General features: G+C 37.4%; 1 protein-coding gene across 24 annotated transcripts in view; it reads right to left on the bottom strand.

The window, feature by feature from the left end:
- Positions 1-18098, bottom strand: part of madd (MAP-kinase activating death domain) — a 92484-nt gene that overhangs the window by 20425 nt on the left and 53961 nt on the right. For 19 of the 24 annotated variants that reach the window (XR_009804255.1, XR_009804254.1, XM_061887224.1 and 16 more), the window contains 9 exons: positions 16681-16801; positions 16169-16274; positions 15986-16096; positions 15802-15909; positions 15554-15718; positions 15392-15464; positions 13488-13594; positions 9263-9332; positions 5740-5786 (listed from right to left, as the gene is read on the bottom strand). Coding sequence is in view for 22 of the 24 variants with exons in the window: in XM_061887224.1 (XP_061743208.1) it covers positions 5740-5786; positions 9263-9332; positions 13488-13594; positions 15392-15464; positions 15554-15718; positions 15802-15909; positions 15986-16096; positions 16169-16274; positions 16681-16801 (908 nt within the window). In the remaining 2 variants the exon portion in view is untranslated. The remainder of the gene's footprint in view (positions 1-5739; positions 5787-9262; positions 9333-13487; positions 13595-15391; positions 15465-15553; positions 15719-15801; positions 15910-15985; positions 16097-16168; positions 16275-16680; positions 16802-18098) is intronic. The other 5 variants (XM_061887244.1, XM_061887246.1, XM_061887238.1 and 2 more) reach the window with 1 other exon arrangement.

Genomic DNA, 18098 nt, shown 5'->3' on the forward strand with positions numbered 1-18098 from the left:
TTTGCTGCGTTTTTGTCATATTTTTTGTTCAATTATACATGATTTTTCATGAGATATATTTTTTCATGTTAGATATACAATTTTAATGTCCAATTCTTTCACAGGTGTATGATACACTGGCATGAACATTTTGGATATATTATTTGCTCAAATTTCTATTTCAATTAAGCCCTAAACAAAAATACCATACATGTCATTATTTTTTATTTCATTTTAAACCTTTGAAGGCATTTTGCTCAAATGAAGTCAGTTTTCAATAAGTATAAATTAGCATAAGTTATCTTACGCAAACCTGTACCATTTATTCAAAAGGCTTTCAAAAAGGTCATAATAAAAAAAAATTCTAACTTGAACTTTACACATTTTTTGTGTGTTTAAGAGTGAAGTTAATAAAAATGTTTTTAACAAAATATTCCGCTATCTTGGTGTACACAAGCACGCACGCAGGGTGTACCCCGCCTTCCGCCTGAATGCCGCTGAGATAGGCTCCAGCACCCCCGCGACCCCAAAAGGGACAAGCGGTAGAGAAAGGATGAATGGATATTTTTTTTTCCATAATTTTGTTGCACTTAACCTCAACCATGATATAAGTTTATTTACCTTAAAAAAAAAGAAAAGAAAAAACTCATTCTCATGTTAATGCTTTCTGAAGAAAAAAAAAGAAATATTCCACACATCACATGGTCCATAGAAAGTTGCACGATTCAGATTGCATGCAGGCCAAAAATTCATTCGTTATTTTTTCTGTACATTGGATAAATATTTACCTCAATATTTTGTGTTACTTTTTTAGTTTTTGTTTATTGTCTGTAAAGTAATGTGTATTTAAACTTATGTTCTACTTCTATACTAAACACTCACTCCTTTTACTTCCAATCCTGTTCCTCCAAAGTCATCTTCAACTTTGGAATCTCTTACAAAAATGAAATTACGTTGTCTTAAATGTGCCAATACAAATATTACGTAATTAAATATGCGTGTTATAAGATATCCATCCATCCATTTTCTACCGCTTATTCCCTTTTGGGGTCGCGGGGGGCGCTGGCGCCTATCTCAGCTACAATCGGGTGGAAGGCGGGGTAAACCCTGGACAAGTCGCCACCTCATCGCAGGGCCAACACAGATAGACAGACAACATTCACACTCACATTCACACACTGGGGCCAATTTAGTGTTGCCAATCAACCTATCCCCAGGTGCATGTCTTTGGAAGTGGGAGGAAGCCAGAGTACCCGGAGGGAACCCACGCATTCACGGGGAGAACATGCAAACTCCACACAGAAAGATCCCGAGCCTGGATTTGAACCCAGGACTGCAGGACCTTCGTATTGTGAGGCAGACGCACTAACCCCTCTTTCACCGTGAAGCCCCAGTTCAGTACATATTCCGTACAATTGACCACTAAATGGTAACACCCAAATAAGTTTTTCAACTTGTTTAAGTCGGGGTCCACGTTAATCAATTCATGGTACAAATATATACCATCAACATAATACAGTCATCACACAAGTTAGTCATCATAGTATGTACATTGAATTATTTACATTATTATAAGATATATCCTATTAAAAAAATAGATAAAGCTACTGGATGCTGATTGCTTATCACACGTCAAATACTGCCACCTTGTGGAGGTGACAAAAATAGTGCCTGTATCACCCGTTCAATGACATGATAGCACTGTGTTACTGAACACCTAAAAGCAGCTAAGGGGTGATGTAAAAATAATTGACAAATGACATTAACGGGCTATATCCGTCATAAAGCATGTTCAAAAATCCCAGGCAGCAAACTTTTCATATCAATGGTTTATCTGCACAAATAATGCCCGGGTTTCTGTCCATCATCTCAGTTATCTTAATGGCAAGACTGTCTGTTAACCCCAGTTTCATTCTGCAAATCGAGTGCCCAAATAAAGAATCCCACTAATGCAAAATAAGAGAATATGGGGCCAAATGAAGTTGTGAGAGCCAGCAATTTGATAAAGAAGGTGAGAAAGAAATATTAAACTCAAATACGTCGCAAAGTACGAAGGTTGTGCCTACTTGGCTCTTCACCCAGGTTGTTTTTCAATTAATTTCAAAGGGGACATTGATTTTAGATTTTTTAGGTTATGAGTGCCGTAACAAAATAAATTAAACATGTATGTCAAAGCACCACCAGATTTTCCCATACATTCATTTTCAATTTAGGGCCACATGCTAAAACTTTTTTTTGCCAAAAGTGTTTTTAATTTTTTTTTTTTTATATATTTCCTGATTTTCTTTTTTTATATTTTGCAAAACAGGAAAGTAACACTTCACTTTCTAGGTAATATATGTGCTTCCCTCACCTTGCAATCATTGACTATGTTTTTTTTTAAATTTGAGTTTGAGATTTGAGCACGCAGTGAAGAGCAGCTGGCTGGTCTAGTATTACAAAGTGAGCGGTCAATATTAAAAAGGTGCCATATGTAAATAACTTCATGTCAAGTTGCCATTAAATGGCCCTGATATGTCAAAAGGCATTATGTGGCGCATTATGAAGCGTAAAATACGACAACAAGACCCCGGACTGTTGAACAACTTAAGCTGTACATCAAGCAAGAATGGTAAAGAATTCCAATTTCAAAGCTTCAACAATTAGTTTCCTCAGTTCCCAAACGTTTATTGAGTGTTAAAAGAAAAGGTGATGTAACACAGTGGTAAACATGTCCTTTCCTAACTACTTTGGCACGTGTTGCAGCCATGAAATTATAAATTAATTATTATTTGCCAAAAAAAAAAAAGTTTATGAGTTTGAACATCAAATATCTTGTCTTTGTACTGCATTCAATTAAATATGGGTTGAAAAGGATTTGCAAATCATTGTATTGCGTTTATTTTTGCATCTAACACAATTTCCCAACTTATATGGAAACGGTGTTTGTAGTAAGCTATATGATTTATGCGTAACGTGGGTTGGCTCATAGAGTTGCACTTTGCACTGAAAGATGGTGATGTGCGTACATGGAAGACAATGCAGTGCGACAGGATGGATGTAACATGGAGTTATGCTGAACGACATGTGTCGGTAATTTTACTGTTGGCCTTGGCTTTCATCAAAGTAGGCCTATGCAATATATTATTATATATCATTATTTTAATGGTGGTCGGTGCGGTCAAACTAGAAATTTTAACAGGGTAATGCCAACAATCAGTCCCGACTCCCAACGCTATTGCTGCGCAACTTTACAAATACATTTTGCTAATTGGTAAAATGTGGCCTAATTACTTAGTAAACCATCTTGCAAGAAGCATAAACAAGAGAAACCGACAGCCTAGGACTCGTCGATTGCCATTTGAAATACCTTGGAGTAGGATTCGGATTCGGCTGCGTATCTGGAACCCGCAATCATGGAGAGAGGGACTACAGAATTTTGACTGTGATAGCAGTACCATTTCTGGCCACATTACGACATATGGCACCGTTAAGTTTTCACAGAGTCAGGTCACTATATTCCTGTCAAGTAGAAATATATTTTATGTTAAATTTTGTTCCAATAAAATATAAATGGTTAAAAAAAATTCCATCCATCCATCCATCTTCTTCCGCTTATCCGAGGTCGGGTCGCGGGGGCAGCAGCCTAAGCAGGGAAGCCCAGACTTCCCTCTCCCCAGCCACTTCGTCTAGCTCTTCCCGGGGGATCCCGAGGCGTTCCCAGGCCAGCCGGGAGACATAGTCTTCCCAACGTGTCCTGGGTCTTCCCCGTGGCCTCCTACCGGTTGGACGTGCCCTAAACACCTCCCTCGGGAGGCGTTCGGGTGGCATCCTGACCAGATGCCCGAACCACCTCATCTGGCTCCTCTCGATGTGAAGGAGCAGCGGCTTTACTTTGAGTTCCTCCCGGATGACAGAGCTTCTCACCCTATCTCTAAGGGAGAGCCCCGCCACAATACGATTGTGATGCTAATTTTTGTTCACCTGTCAATGGGCTTGCCCTTTGTATATTAGCATTAAGCTATCAGCATAAAGGTCAACCTTTATCTTGTATGGTTGTATTGCTTTTTTCAGTTTATACCAAACTGTATTGTCAATTTAAAATTATTCTTACTTGTATGTGCACTTCATATGTATATTCATGTACTTTCCCTTTGTGTGCTTCAGTTTTACAGTAACTTTATTGTGGAGACTATCAAGAAATTACTTTTGAAATCTCTAATTTAAAGGAGTGTTTACATAGCTGCCAAAGTAAATCCCAACATTTAGGGAAGGAAGAATAATGTATGTAACTAAACCAGGGATGTACAAAGTGCCACCTGTGTTACATTGTTGTTACAAAATTACTGAAAAATACAGTAAAACGATATGTGAAAAGAAATGTTGATTGATATCAATAACTACAGTCGTCCCACGCCACCAGTGGAAGTTTGCAGTAAATCTATAGCAGATTTTTTTTAATAAAAAGAATACTCTTATATTTCTATATAAAGTAAGCGTTTTAAGCATAAATATGGCTCAATGACGTAAAAAAAAAAAATCAATATTAGAGTAGTATTGGCAACAGGCCAAACTTATCAGTGTGTATCGCTCAGTTGCGTAGTCCTTGATTGGCTCAGCCTTAGGAAGCATTATTATATTGGAATAAACAAGTGGTTTTAAATTATTTTCTGTAACGCCCCTACTAAGAGACAGATTTTTTTTCATGCCAACCCAAAGTTAATGTTTTGTTTTTTATCTGCATGTGACAAGATAGTTCCTTACTAACACTAAAGACACGATTAAGCTATTGTCTCTCACGCCCATTTCGCCCTGACACTTCAAGGCTCCACTATTTAAGAAGCACTGCATTAAACGGGCTGCTTGGAGCTTGCTCACAGTTAAATTTTACTAGGAGACAGAATTTTTTTGTGCCCGCTGAAATGAATGTTTATTTATCTATGTGTGAAGATATATACCCTATTACCTCTCAGGCACATGGGGGGCATGTATCAACCTTATGTACATATTACTATATGGATGTTATCCCATGTCTAGAAGGCCCCTATAATAATAAAAACATATTCAGAAGATTGTAAACTATATTTTATGCTCCAGTTGATACATTTATTTTCTAATTAATGCTTCCTACTTTGCAGTAATTAATTTACCACGGTCAGGGCTTGGAGCATAATGATTTGTCTTTAAATACAGGCATAATGTTTCTTTTGTAGCCTTTTTTTATCATGGCATAATATGCAAAGTGTATGATGATGTCATTGATATCGCCCCGACCACACCCCCACTGCCACACTTGTGGGAAATACAAACCACTCTGTATACATTTAGTTGCAGAAGTATATAGACAAAGCAATTGTTTTTTTATGGTTTCATATTTTGTAATAAGGAACAATCCTAAACCTGCTGTCAATGTCCAGACACTACAGGGCGTGGATTTATCAGTGGAAGAATGTCCACCTGTGTTACTAAAGGTGGCACTATACTTCCCTTCCAGCCTCTGAGCAGTGGTCTTTCTGTTGTTGACCTAAAACCTGAAAAACAGCTTAAAGGCAAACCATATGCTGCACTGGCCAAATCTTGTTGAGGTCTCAAGATAAACCTTGAGGAATTATGGGCATCTTGTTAGCCCAGTAGTGTCTAATGAGATGTATACAAGCTACAGTAAAACATTTTAAACACATTGTCTAGGTGTGTCATACTTTGAACTGTTAGACAAATGTATATGAAGCCATCAAATGTAAACGATTGCAGTGGTGTTCTGGCGGACTGATGAGGACTCACCATGGGGGTCTTGTACTTGTGGATCACCACTTCTTTAGTTTCAGGAACTATGCCGATGCAAGAGACAGAAGAGAAATTCAAAGGCAGCAGGAACTTGAGTCAGTTCAACTTTTCTTGTCGAAGAGGTGAACTCAGAACATGGCTTCAGATATGCTGTGGGCCACTAATGTCCACCACTAGTAAAACATCTGTATCACAGTGATGCACCTCTTCCCAGAGTTGAAGAGCTAAAGAACTCCAATTGGAAAGTAACACATCTCTGCTATGGTTGACTGGTAAGGACACGATGAAGCCCACAAAAATTGTTTCAATATGGAAAGAACAAAAACACGTCGAGTGAAGTGATAGGACAAGACAGAGTTACACATCTTTGGCCCAGGACCATGTTGATGTTCTCAGGACAGTCTGACTTTTCATTAGTAACTGTGAACCCATAGGAGAGAAGAAAGAGGCGGAACAGATAGAAAGGTGCCAGTGTATATTACGTCTCTTTCAGAGCACCCTAAAAACACAGTCGTTGGTAGATCTCCCCATGCTGAGACAACAATGACCAATGAGAGATGCAGTTTGGGGTGATCTCCCAAGGGAGGGGAGCACAGGAAAAGGAAAATGAAGGAGTCGAAGAAACAGATAGTGTGTGTGTGTGTGTGTGTGTGGAGAATTGATCTGAATAAGAAAGGTGACAAGACTTTACCTGCTGGAGAATGAAGGTTTTCATAGTGGCAAAGATGAGGGCAACATTACAAAATCAGCACAAAGACAAGACAGTAACCCAGCCTGGCGCTTCACTTCAACCTTTGACAACTTGCTTTCCTGCCTCTAGCAACACTACACTACACTACACCAGACCTACCTACTTAGCAGTCTTTTCCTGCCATTGCAGCAAAGCTCCTCCAATACTAATATTAGTGCAAGCTGATGACTTATGTCTTAAAAAAAAAAAATACAGTAGTATTTCTACTTCCGAGCTTAACCGGTTTTGTGACAGAGCTAAAACAGTCAAATCAACATCGCCTTCACACTGGCTTTCTTCCAACAGTATGGGTTGCAACCAAAGTTATGTCCATCTTTTGCTATAAGCTAATGCTAGTGTGTAAGACGTTTTGGTCTGATCTTACGGGGTTTCACCAGGACATTTGCTACGTCAACTAATGGCGGGGATCTCCATGGCTTGGATGGTAGAGCAGCTGTGCCAGCAAATTCCGGGATGCAATCCCAGCTTCCGTTATCCTAATCACGGCCTGTGTCTTGAGCAACACACTTCACCTACTTAGCTCCCGGGGTCACCTACACCGGTGTATGAAAGTGCAGAATGCTTAATCTCAATGGATCTTTCCTGGGCAATTGAAAGGTTAAAAAAAAATGGCGCGGATGCTTGTAAATTAAAAACAATTTTCTTGCAACGGGAAGCAGAACAATTAGCTGAGGGAAAGCTCTTATCTGAAAACACTTGTAGGTTGAAGTAAAAAAAAATAGTAAACTGCTAAAAACAACTGGTTTTACTAGCTAGCATTAGCTTATAGCTAGAGATGGACATAACTTTGGTTTTCCAGAAAGTGAGTGTGCTGACAAGAAGACGCAAATTACATTTATTGTTAGAAAAAAAAATCATCATCATGACCGGATGTGTCTAGAGGTGGAGGAAATAATCGATTTTTAAATGAATAGCAATTTGGACATGGGCAATTATAGAATCGGTTGGTAATAGTAATAATCAATTTATATATTGTAAATAAAGTAATGCAGAGAGTTCTAAAATTTGGCTGACTATAGTGAGCCACTTCACCGAGAGATACGACCAGCTCCTTTACCATAGAGCACTTTGGGTCCAGTTATTCACACATTTTCAATAATTTAACAAATGTGGGAATTAATTTAACCGTCTCTTATTCCAAATTAATTGGGGTTTTTTTTAAAGTTGCATGTGATAAACGCTTATTCGGTGAAACTAAAAGAAATGTAAAACTGCATCAATATACATAAATTAAAAAATGCTTCAATAATCTATATTTAATCGAAAAGTAGCTGCTGAAATGTTCCCACCTATAGTCTGCACCATACTGAAGCAGAATGAGTCTAATACATGTATTATTGAATAATATCTAATGTTGACACTTATTCATGAAAATATGGAAAAGTTGTTTGTCGTGTGGTTGACGGAGAATCAGCTCAAAGTAGATACTCTTGAAGTCCACTTTCCAAGGTAAATGTTATACATCACTGGTTAACAAAATGTATTCAATGAGTACCACCTCAGAAAACATTTGGCTCTCCAAGTACCACAATAATGACCAACATTAAAATACAGTGGCATAGTAGGCCTAAACATGCATTTAAAAACAAGGCATATTTTTATTTTAACAAGTATAATAAATATTTCTGGCCACTGTAAAATTTCACACAGTTTCAACATTAAAGCTGTATATGAATATTCAATTAAGTGAATCTTTGGCGTACCACTAAATGGAGCTCTTGTACCACTACAATTGGGGGAATCATTGCTGTACATTATTATTAAACTACTTAATAAAATTACTGTAGTTGTTTGGAGTACATGCTATTGTATTGTGTTTACACAATATGTAGTGTATTGCATTTTTTTCTTTGTAAAATGCAAGTTACGTGTTAAAATTGTGCTGTTTCAGGGGTCAAGCACTAATTTGATTAAGTTCATTTCAATAGGAAACGATTTGAGAAGTGTTTTGCGTTAAAAACTCAGTTAGAGCAGTGGTCCCCAACCTTTTTGTATCCGCGGACCGGTCAACACTTAATAATTTGTCCCGCGGCCCGGGGGGGTGTCCTTTTTTTCTTTCTTTCTTCTTTGTCATGAAAAAGGGACGTTTTTGTCATGAAAAAGGGAGTTTTTTGTGGTTGGTGCACTATTTGTAAGTGTATATTGTGTTTTTTGTGTTGATTTAATAAAAAATAAAAAAAATAAAAAATAAATAAAAAAAAATATATATTTTTTTTTTTATAAAAAATTCTTCTGCGGCCCGGTACCAATCGGTGGTTGGGGACCACTGAGTTAGAGGACCAATTAAGCTCGTAAGCTGAGGTACTACTGTACAAATAAAAGTAATCTAAGTAAAATTAAGGCATTGCCTACGTAGATACTGTAGGTAGGACTATTTTTAAAATGTATATTTTTTTTTTTTTATGCCGTCTTGCAGTATTCCTATTCTCTATTTTCTTCTTTTAGTCAAGGATAAACTATGCCATTCTGCTGAGTGGTGTCTTTCAACTTCCAATCATATTGCAAAAATATTCTTAGCAACATTACATGTATGATTTATCAAGCACAATTTATTAAAGTAAATGTATTACATTTAATAGCGTTTACTCCTCAGTATGATTGAGTCCTAAGTCCCGTTGTTTATAATTGCGATAAAATAAATGTGTCCATTAGAGACTATCTAAACCTCACATCCAAATTACAGAACTCCTATTAGCTGTGGCCTTGGCCATGAAGCTGAGTTACTGCCATGTCAAGTACAGGCCTACAATCAATAGATGGTGTAATTACCAAATTCCTCCAGGACAAAGACTCCCTTCACTGTATTGCACTTTTTTATGTGACTCAGCTCTATGAAAACCTATAAAAACAAAAAACAAAAAAACAACACAAGACAGAACATTATTAACTCAACAACACTGGATGAAAGATCAAACTTTGTATTGAAAAAATAAAAAACAAATCAAACAAAATAAAGAACCAGGTTCAAACTTGTCATATTCAGGATGAAAGGTAAAAAAAACAGCTAGATGTGGAATGCAAGCTTTTACTAGCTAACAGAGGAAAATAAAAAAGGCATAATATGAGAAGTTTCCATGATACATGGGCAATAGTGAAACTGCTAATTCAAACTCAAAATGAATTGTTACTGTTTGAAATTAAAAGGGTTTTTGGTAAAAGAACAGTATCCAGGAGATGCAAAACAGCCCGTAAATGCATACATGGAATTTCCTTATCAAAAAAATAGACAAAAGGACATACAGCTACAACAGAAAAAGAAAGAGGGGAAACAAAAAGGAACCCAATAAGATGTTACAGCTAAGAAGCAAACACAGCAGAGGTTGTATACCTTCCGCTCCTTGCAGGGGGAGAAAGCATGGGAGAGAAATGGTTTGGATTATTATCGGACAGAAGAGCACAAACACTCAACGACACTCTGGGTGGGTGGGTGGGCACTGTCTATCCACAGAAGCTTCGCAGCGACTTAGTTGAGAATCTAGCCAAGAACGACCAAATAAAAAGACCCAAACCCTGCAATTACTACAAAAAAAGGACTAGTCATTTGACTGTAGTGGTAAAAGCTAGCTTCACCTTTGTTTCCATCCCCCAAAGCCCTCCATGCCTCCTCCTCCAGCAACAAGGGCTGACACCTCACGCTCACACAAGCACAACAAATTAACGAGGGCAGTCATTGACGGACACTTGTGATGTCGTCTCCAATACCTTCTCAGCGCAAATGCAATGCAATCTGTGCTTGTCACTGGGAGCCTTTGAGGCTTTAATTTAAATTGGATCCATTCCATTTACAGCAGAGTAAGTTTCAAACTGAAAGCGCAATTAAACATGTCACAAACCAGTGTCAAAAAGATCAGCAAATACTGACAGTATAAAACTAAACAGTGTTTTGTAATAAAGGGATCCAAAACATGTAGATAAACTGAACTATATGTATATTTTGATTGTAAAATTGTGGTTCGTAGTACAGTGGAACCTACATAAGTCACATGCCTCCCAAATTATATATCGCAAAATACGTCAGATCATCGATGGGAGCTAAATAACTATTGGAATATTTATTATGTTTTCTATGGCATTTGTGCAATCTACTAATAAAAGTTTCAACCAATTCCATCAATCAGTTTATGGCGAGCGTATTATTGATCAAGTTGTACTATACAGTGGTTAACGTATTAATACACTTTTATGATATCCACAAATGTTTAAAAATGCTAGTTTTATTAAATGACTTACTTTTATACTGGCATGACTCTTAAAAAGTAGGGGTGTGCCCATCGATCGGCTACTGATCACATACTTTTTGATTCAAAAGTATGTGAGCAAGGTGTGTTAGCCATTGCTGATTTAAGTCTTGAAACAACATCTAGAAAAAAGTGCTTGGTAAAGTTTAAGTGTAATTTGAACCGTGTTCCAGCAGAAAGTAAGCAGCTATTAACAGGAATTTAACAAGTAGATTAATAATAGTCTAAAGAGACAATAATATAACAACAACTGTGGGTGTGTCAGATTTGTAGCGGCCAAAGTACACGACATGTAAGAGAAGGGGGGATTGATCCATAAATTAGTGGTGTCTAAACCAAGGATAGTATCAGTGTATGGTAGATACTACAATAGTTACAACGATAGTTAAATTTTTTCTAAATCATTTTTGGTGTTGTTTTTGTTCATGTTTACACACTCAAGGAATAATTCCCTGCACACAAGAGTAATTTGACAGAAAAAAAACAAAGGATTTAAATGAGTGGTAGATTTTTGCACTTGTGTAGTTATTGACTTTGTTTTAATAAAACAATTGTATGTAAAAACACAATAATGAACTTGTTTCAATATTGTGTTGATATTGTTAAACTCTCAGTATCCCTCACCATAAATTAGTTTACAAACTTACAGCTGAAACGCGTGATGATTGATATCAGAATCGGCAGCATAAAACCCTGATCGGAACAGCTGTATTAACAGCATTAAAAAATATTTCCTATGCTATAGAAAACTTTTGAAAATTGAAAATTTGAAAACCGCCGTATTGGAATATTCGACTTTGGAAGTTCCACTGTATTTGACATTGCACTGTGGCCAAATATATCAGTCCATTCATAATACTACATATTCAGTCACCTACGAGGTAGGACTAAACATGCTTATACTTTTGTTACCACTGACATTTAATAATTGTAGTTGTTTTAGAGCCAGTAACAAGATATTTTCTATTCTGTTTTAGGTTGGATTTGAGATTTGTGAAAAATGCCAACACAAAATATTGGCTTTTGACAAATAGTTCCGTCACAGCTAGATTACAATTCAATGTTCCACTGAACAACACACAGACGAGTGACAAGTTAGAGAAAATAAAAAGGTGCCGCTGGAGTTCAAGGCAGGATTGCTGGAACATATATCAATGATTTAATGTATCAGAGTTATATAATGCATTTGTACAATGAGCCAAAAATATAGGAAATTCATCAAATGGGGCTTAATACACTGGGTTTAAAAATCATTGATTATGATAGAAATATGAACCTATTGTACTGTATTTGATGCTGTGATTTGGGCCAAAGAACAATTCACGACATTGTCTTCACTGAACAATGGCTCAGTTTACACTGCACACCAAATCGGATTTTTATGCCTTTAAGTAACACAGATCAGATATTTTTTTGCCAGTCCAAACACTCCAAAGTCCTTCAAATCTGATATTTTCGCACCAGATTGGACCACATCAGGAGGTAGAACGAATCCGTTTGGAATCCGATCTATATAAACATGTCTGCAGTCCAAAACGGCAATGGGACCTCTTTGCGACTTTCATGTAATCTTTGGTCGAGCTACGCCGTACAGTACATGTGCGCAGCACGACCACTTTTCTTTTTGCAGTTGTCTTCTTCCTCCTCCTGCAGTTGTTTTCAACCATCTGACTACCCATTAACACGCTGATCTGTGGCATGCATGTTTTCTTATGTAGTAGCGACTTCCTTGTTAGTTTACGGAATCCGGTCAACTTCCTTTTATCAAACTGTGCATGCAAGTGATGTCAATGCAACATTTGGGCCTGTGCGCTTTAAAAATTGGGTTTGATAACAGTCTGTAAAGTTAACAGTCTGATGGAATAAGTCAGATTTCGAAAAAATCAGATTTTGTCCACTTTGGCCTGCAGTGTAAACGTGGTGAAGGAGGTCATAAATGCCTTATGCATTGATTCAAGGATGGTTTGGGAATAAAATAATTGGTGAATCATGTTGCTGCTGTATATTATTCACTTCTTTCAACTTAACTCAACAGAATGTGTACGTCACTGACATCTTACTAAGAAAAATGGCACAGGAATCTGTGTCAATGTGCATTGAACACCAACTAAGCAATGTATCTGGGATTTTCCTTTAATTTGTCACTCGCCTGTCCAAGGGCTCACAAACTGTGCAGATGTGAGGACAACACAAAATGATGTTTGAGGACCCAGCCTTAGGTGTCAAAGTTGCTACTAAATAGGCAATTATTAATGAAAAGTCTTAAAACAAGCTCATCAGTCTTACCACTGATGTGCATCACATACACACAGTAACACTTAATTTCCTCCCACACAGTAAATGGACAAGAGGTTTTATCTCCCAAATGTGAAAAGAAACACATGGAGGGATGTGTTGTTATTATTTTGGAAATGCAGGCATGCAAGGCAAACACACAGACTAACACAAAAAGAAGAAATAAGCAAACCCAAAACACAAAAGCGCAGACATGAATTCTTCCTCCAAGGGAAAACATCTTGCACGATGCGAGAAAATGCCAATCAAACGTTTTATCAGACAGTATGTTTGGACTAAAAGCTAAAACTAGAGGAAGACAGTCATGACATGAAAAAAAAGGTAAAAAAGCAAACTGGAGAGACGAGCAGAAAGGCATAGAAAAGGATGGGATGAAAACTGGATTTGACTATGAGTGAGTTTGTTTTCATGCCCTTCAGTGAGATGTAAAGCCTCTTTCTGCGATGGTCCTGGCTACTTACCTGACTGTGCATGAATTTCAGGTTGATTCCTTCCAGCGTGACTTGCAGCAATCCCCCCTCGCCAGTTTTCATGTCCTGGACCGGGAACTCTCCCCCCAACTCTGGGCCTAAAGAAATACGTTTTGAACTATTACGGACTGAAAAAAGGGGCTTAGATTCATGTCTGATTGCTTATTTTGGTTTCTTACATGGACACATCAAAAACTAATGCAGTCGAATTAATAAAAAAAATTGAGGGGTTAATTACGATCTGTAATGAATATATCTAATTAATCTCTTTGATCTCACCTGAAAAATGCTGTGAAAAGCCCTTTAGGTATTTTCCTTCATATATTATATTACTACCAAAAGTTTAAACTATAAAGGAATATGTTTTATACTTGGAAATCATTTATTTACTGGCAGAAAATTGTTTTTATACTTTTAGACAATTTTTTATTTTTATTTTACCTGGGCATGACGAAACATTTTTTGGGGTTTATGGAGTTTTGGCAGTAATTTCATCACATAATATGAACCTTGACTCACTGTACAAATGTTTAATCCGCCCATTGTGTACCAACTGCCATTTTTTGCCAGGCAGCACAGCCATTGCGGGCGGGCTGCCAGCAGTGTTGTTGATAGCTACTGTGCTACTTTACTAGCTCAAAATGAGTCCAAAGAAACCAATGGTCAAGCAACGTGTGGTTTGAAGCATTCAGGAAGTACGCATAGCGTTGTCGACAATGCCTGCTCCCTCCCTTCCGCTGCACATCAACAAGATTAACCGACATGGTAAAGTGGATTTTATTTTTTATTCCTAAACATTTTGGCGACCAGGCTATTAAAATTAAAGAGTTTTGTGATTTTAACATGTGAGTGCACCACAGTGTGGGTGCATGTGGCACAATATTGATGATGTGGCAAATAAATAACAACGCACTAGACATGACTTTAATGAATCTGTCATGATATTTTGATAACCCTATCAAAAACATGATCACAATATTTCCTTATTTATTTAGTATACAAACAGTTCTTTTCATTGGTGATGTCTATTACAATAACACCACGGACATATTCTGCAACTGACATCAGGTGGTGTTTTTAAGTCAAAAAAGAAATTGGAGTGCATTGTGGGAACTACCCTGGATTCATATATTCGTTTAAAAGAGAACTGCACTTTTTTGGAATTTTGCCTACCGTTCACAATCATGAGAGACAGGAGCGTCAATAATATAAGGTTGTAAATTTGTCCAAAAATAGTCATCTTCCTTGTCTGTTTCCAAGTCTGCCCTGATTAAAAAACACACCAGTGTTATATTCTGGAAGTAGGAACGGATGCTTCAAGTCAGACGTGCACTGCGATGAAAAAATAAATCAATGCGTGGAATAAATGAGTCCCGGAAATGATTAAAATGATCAAAATACGGTAAATATTGAACATATTACATATTGTTATGAACGTGTCTGTTACGACAGAAAACGTTGCTGAGGGTTTTGACGTGGTTTTAGAGGGCTTTGAAGGCTCCAACAGTGACTCCCATTAGCCGTATCTTTCAAGCGTTTATCATCTTTGAATTCGTAAAAAAAAAAAAAAGACGTGTTCTTGTCTCTCATGATGATTGTGAACGATGTGCAGTTCCCCTTTAAGTCTATAGATTACATATTTTAGAAAAATAACCCTTAAATGGTTAAAAAAAAAGGTGGATTAAACTAACATATCGATAGGAAGCCCAATTTAGGATAATATGCAACATTTATGGACTTTTCTTCTTTGTCACATCCTAAGTGGTTCTGTTATTTCGTGCAGTGATAAAAATAACCTGTGATAAGCTAAATTTAAATATTTCGTAGAATCTCATGTATTTTGTTATGACAACAATGATCCTTGAATCCTTGATCTACAAAAAAAATGTCCATACCTGGTTTTGAGCTTTGCTGTCTGGCTGCCGCTCTTTCCATACTATCTTTAACACAGTAGTAGAGTTCGCGACACTAAAAAAAGACAGGAAATGTTATGATACATATAAAAATTAGAGCTACTTTTTTTTTTTAAATAAAAAAAGGGAAATAAGACTTCTGACCTTTTTGGTATAGAACTTATTGAGTTGTGTCTCTTGGCCGTTGCGTCTCCAGAGACATAAAACCTTTGTCTTGGGGCAATAAGTCATGTTGATGAGCTTTTCGTACCACCAGCGCTCATACACTGTGCCAATGTTGCTACGCAGGACTATGCAGTCGTCACAGACCTGCCACATCAATGAATAATGTGTTAATCTCTTGAACAATGGATATGAGCAATTTAGAATGGCATAGTGATGAGAACGCTGACCTCCATGAAAAAAAGGTCACCGGTTGTATCAGTACCAGCATGTACAACAAACGTTTGCTTCTTTATATGACGACTTCCACAGGCCCTGATAGACAGCTCACGGCCGTTCTAAACAGTAATGGACAAATCATTACTAGTGATACACAAGAGGACAAACAATGACATGCAAGACACAAATACTGACCATTTGGGCCAATTTGTCCAGCAGCTCATTGATCTCTTGGCTGTAGGTGAGGCCAATGTGGGACTTTCCCATCAAACGTCTCACTTTCTTCTTGATGTCATTTTTGCTCACCTACACAAACATAAGGTTGAATGGGGAGGGAAGTGTCTATGATATGCCATAGTGCAGACAAACATTACATACTTTCATCATGAGCATGTATGCAACCATGTTGTGCAGCAAAGTAGTCAGCAGTTTGTCCTCATCGTCCTCCAGGCGCTTGCGGTCTTGTTCTCCCAATGACAGGTACCTATTGAATATTATTACGAGGAACACAAGTTTTTTTCAGCATTGTGTCGGGCTATTTCATTAAGGATTAATAACCAGATAAGCTGAGTTTTTGATGAAAATAGCTTTGTAGTTGTCATATTATCCTATAAAATAAATAATTTGTGTGTCTGACTGACACCTATAAGAATGTGTAGCTAAACTTTATTACTGTATATTAGGTAGTCCCCATGCTGTAGGTGTAGGCTACACAAATTAAGAACCAAAACATATAGCGATCAAATCATAACCATTTGCGATTTGAGCATGGTGGAATAAAATGTTGGAAGTCACCGTCCCTAACTAGTGACATGCGATATAAGAAAATGGTAGGATTTGAGTTGGTTTGTGGGTTTAAATGAGAGATACCGGTAATCAAACTTTCAAACCTTTCAATCATCTCTTGGGGTCGCTGGTCCAATCCCATCCCTTCACGCTCTAACATGACACCATCTAAGAAGGCATCCTCCCAGAACTGCACCTGGTCCCAAAGCGTTGAGCGCTCTTTACCTGAAAACACGTAATATAGTTCAACACAAAAACTACATTTTACATGGCTGTCTATAGGAGGGGTGTCCAAACATTTTCCACTGAGAGCAGCACACTGAAAAAGAACACATTCAGGGCCATTTTGATATATTTCATGTTCAAAACTAATACTATATATATTATGTCCCCTCAATTTAGATAAGTGTTAAAGGTCCCAGGGACCCAAAAGGGTGTCAGTCATTGAAGTGTTTGAAAATAAGTCTTTTTTTTCTTTTCTTTAATACTTAAATATTTATAGATCAACTTCAGATCTATCCATTGACATACAGTTGAAATTTTCTTGTTTTATTCTCTTTTTGTCAAATAAAACGTTTTTTATGGCAAAAATACCTAATATAAAATATTTCCCCAAATAAAATGTTCCAAGTGGAATATTTGATGTGAAATAATTCGAATTTTAAAGAGGTAAATAATTCCGAACGACATTGTGTCATTGTTTTTTGAGTTGATTGTACATTTGTATTATTTTTTTTTGTTTTATGCCTTTTTTGTCAAATGCATATACTGGTGTATGTGTATATATATATATATATATATATATATATATATATACACATACATACATACTTGCATACATACACATATATATATACACATACATACATACACACACATATATGTATATATATATGTATATATATATATGTCAACTTGGTCAGCATTATTCTGTCAGCCACCTCCACAATGCTGTCTCGCCGCCAGCCTAGGATAGTCAGCTCTTTTAATCAGTTTATTAAGTCTGTTTCTGTCTCTGACCATGCTACGATGACATAGAACACCCCAGAAGCCACCAGAGTGTCCTAAAAGGTGCGCAACAGTGACCCGCACACCCTGAAGGACCTCAGTCTCTAACAGGTGTAGGCGACTTTGACGCTTCTTATACACAGTCTTTATATTGTGAATCCAGTCCAGTTTATTGTTGAGGTGAACAACAAGGTATTTAAATGAGTCTACTATTTGTATATCTGATCCCTGAATGTTCACTGGTGTGGGTGGTGGAGCTGACCGCCGGAAATCAATCACAAGCTATTTTGTTTTACTGGTGTTCAAGTGCAGGTGATTACATGCACACCAGTCAACAAAACCTGAGATGACTTCTCGGTATTCCTGCTCGCTCCCCTCAGACACACATCCCACCACTGCGGAGTCGTCTGAGAACTTATGCAGATCGCAGCGGTTGGAGTCATGCCTGAAGTCTGAGGTATAGAGCGTGAACAGGTAAGGTAAGCGTACCGTCTCTCTAGGAGGCTCTGTGCTG

This window comes from Nerophis ophidion, linkage group LG25, assembly GCF_033978795.1.
Source record: "Nerophis ophidion isolate RoL-2023_Sa linkage group LG25, RoL_Noph_v1.0, whole genome shotgun sequence".
NCBI lineage: Eukaryota > Metazoa > Chordata > Actinopteri > Syngnathiformes > Syngnathidae > Nerophis > Nerophis ophidion.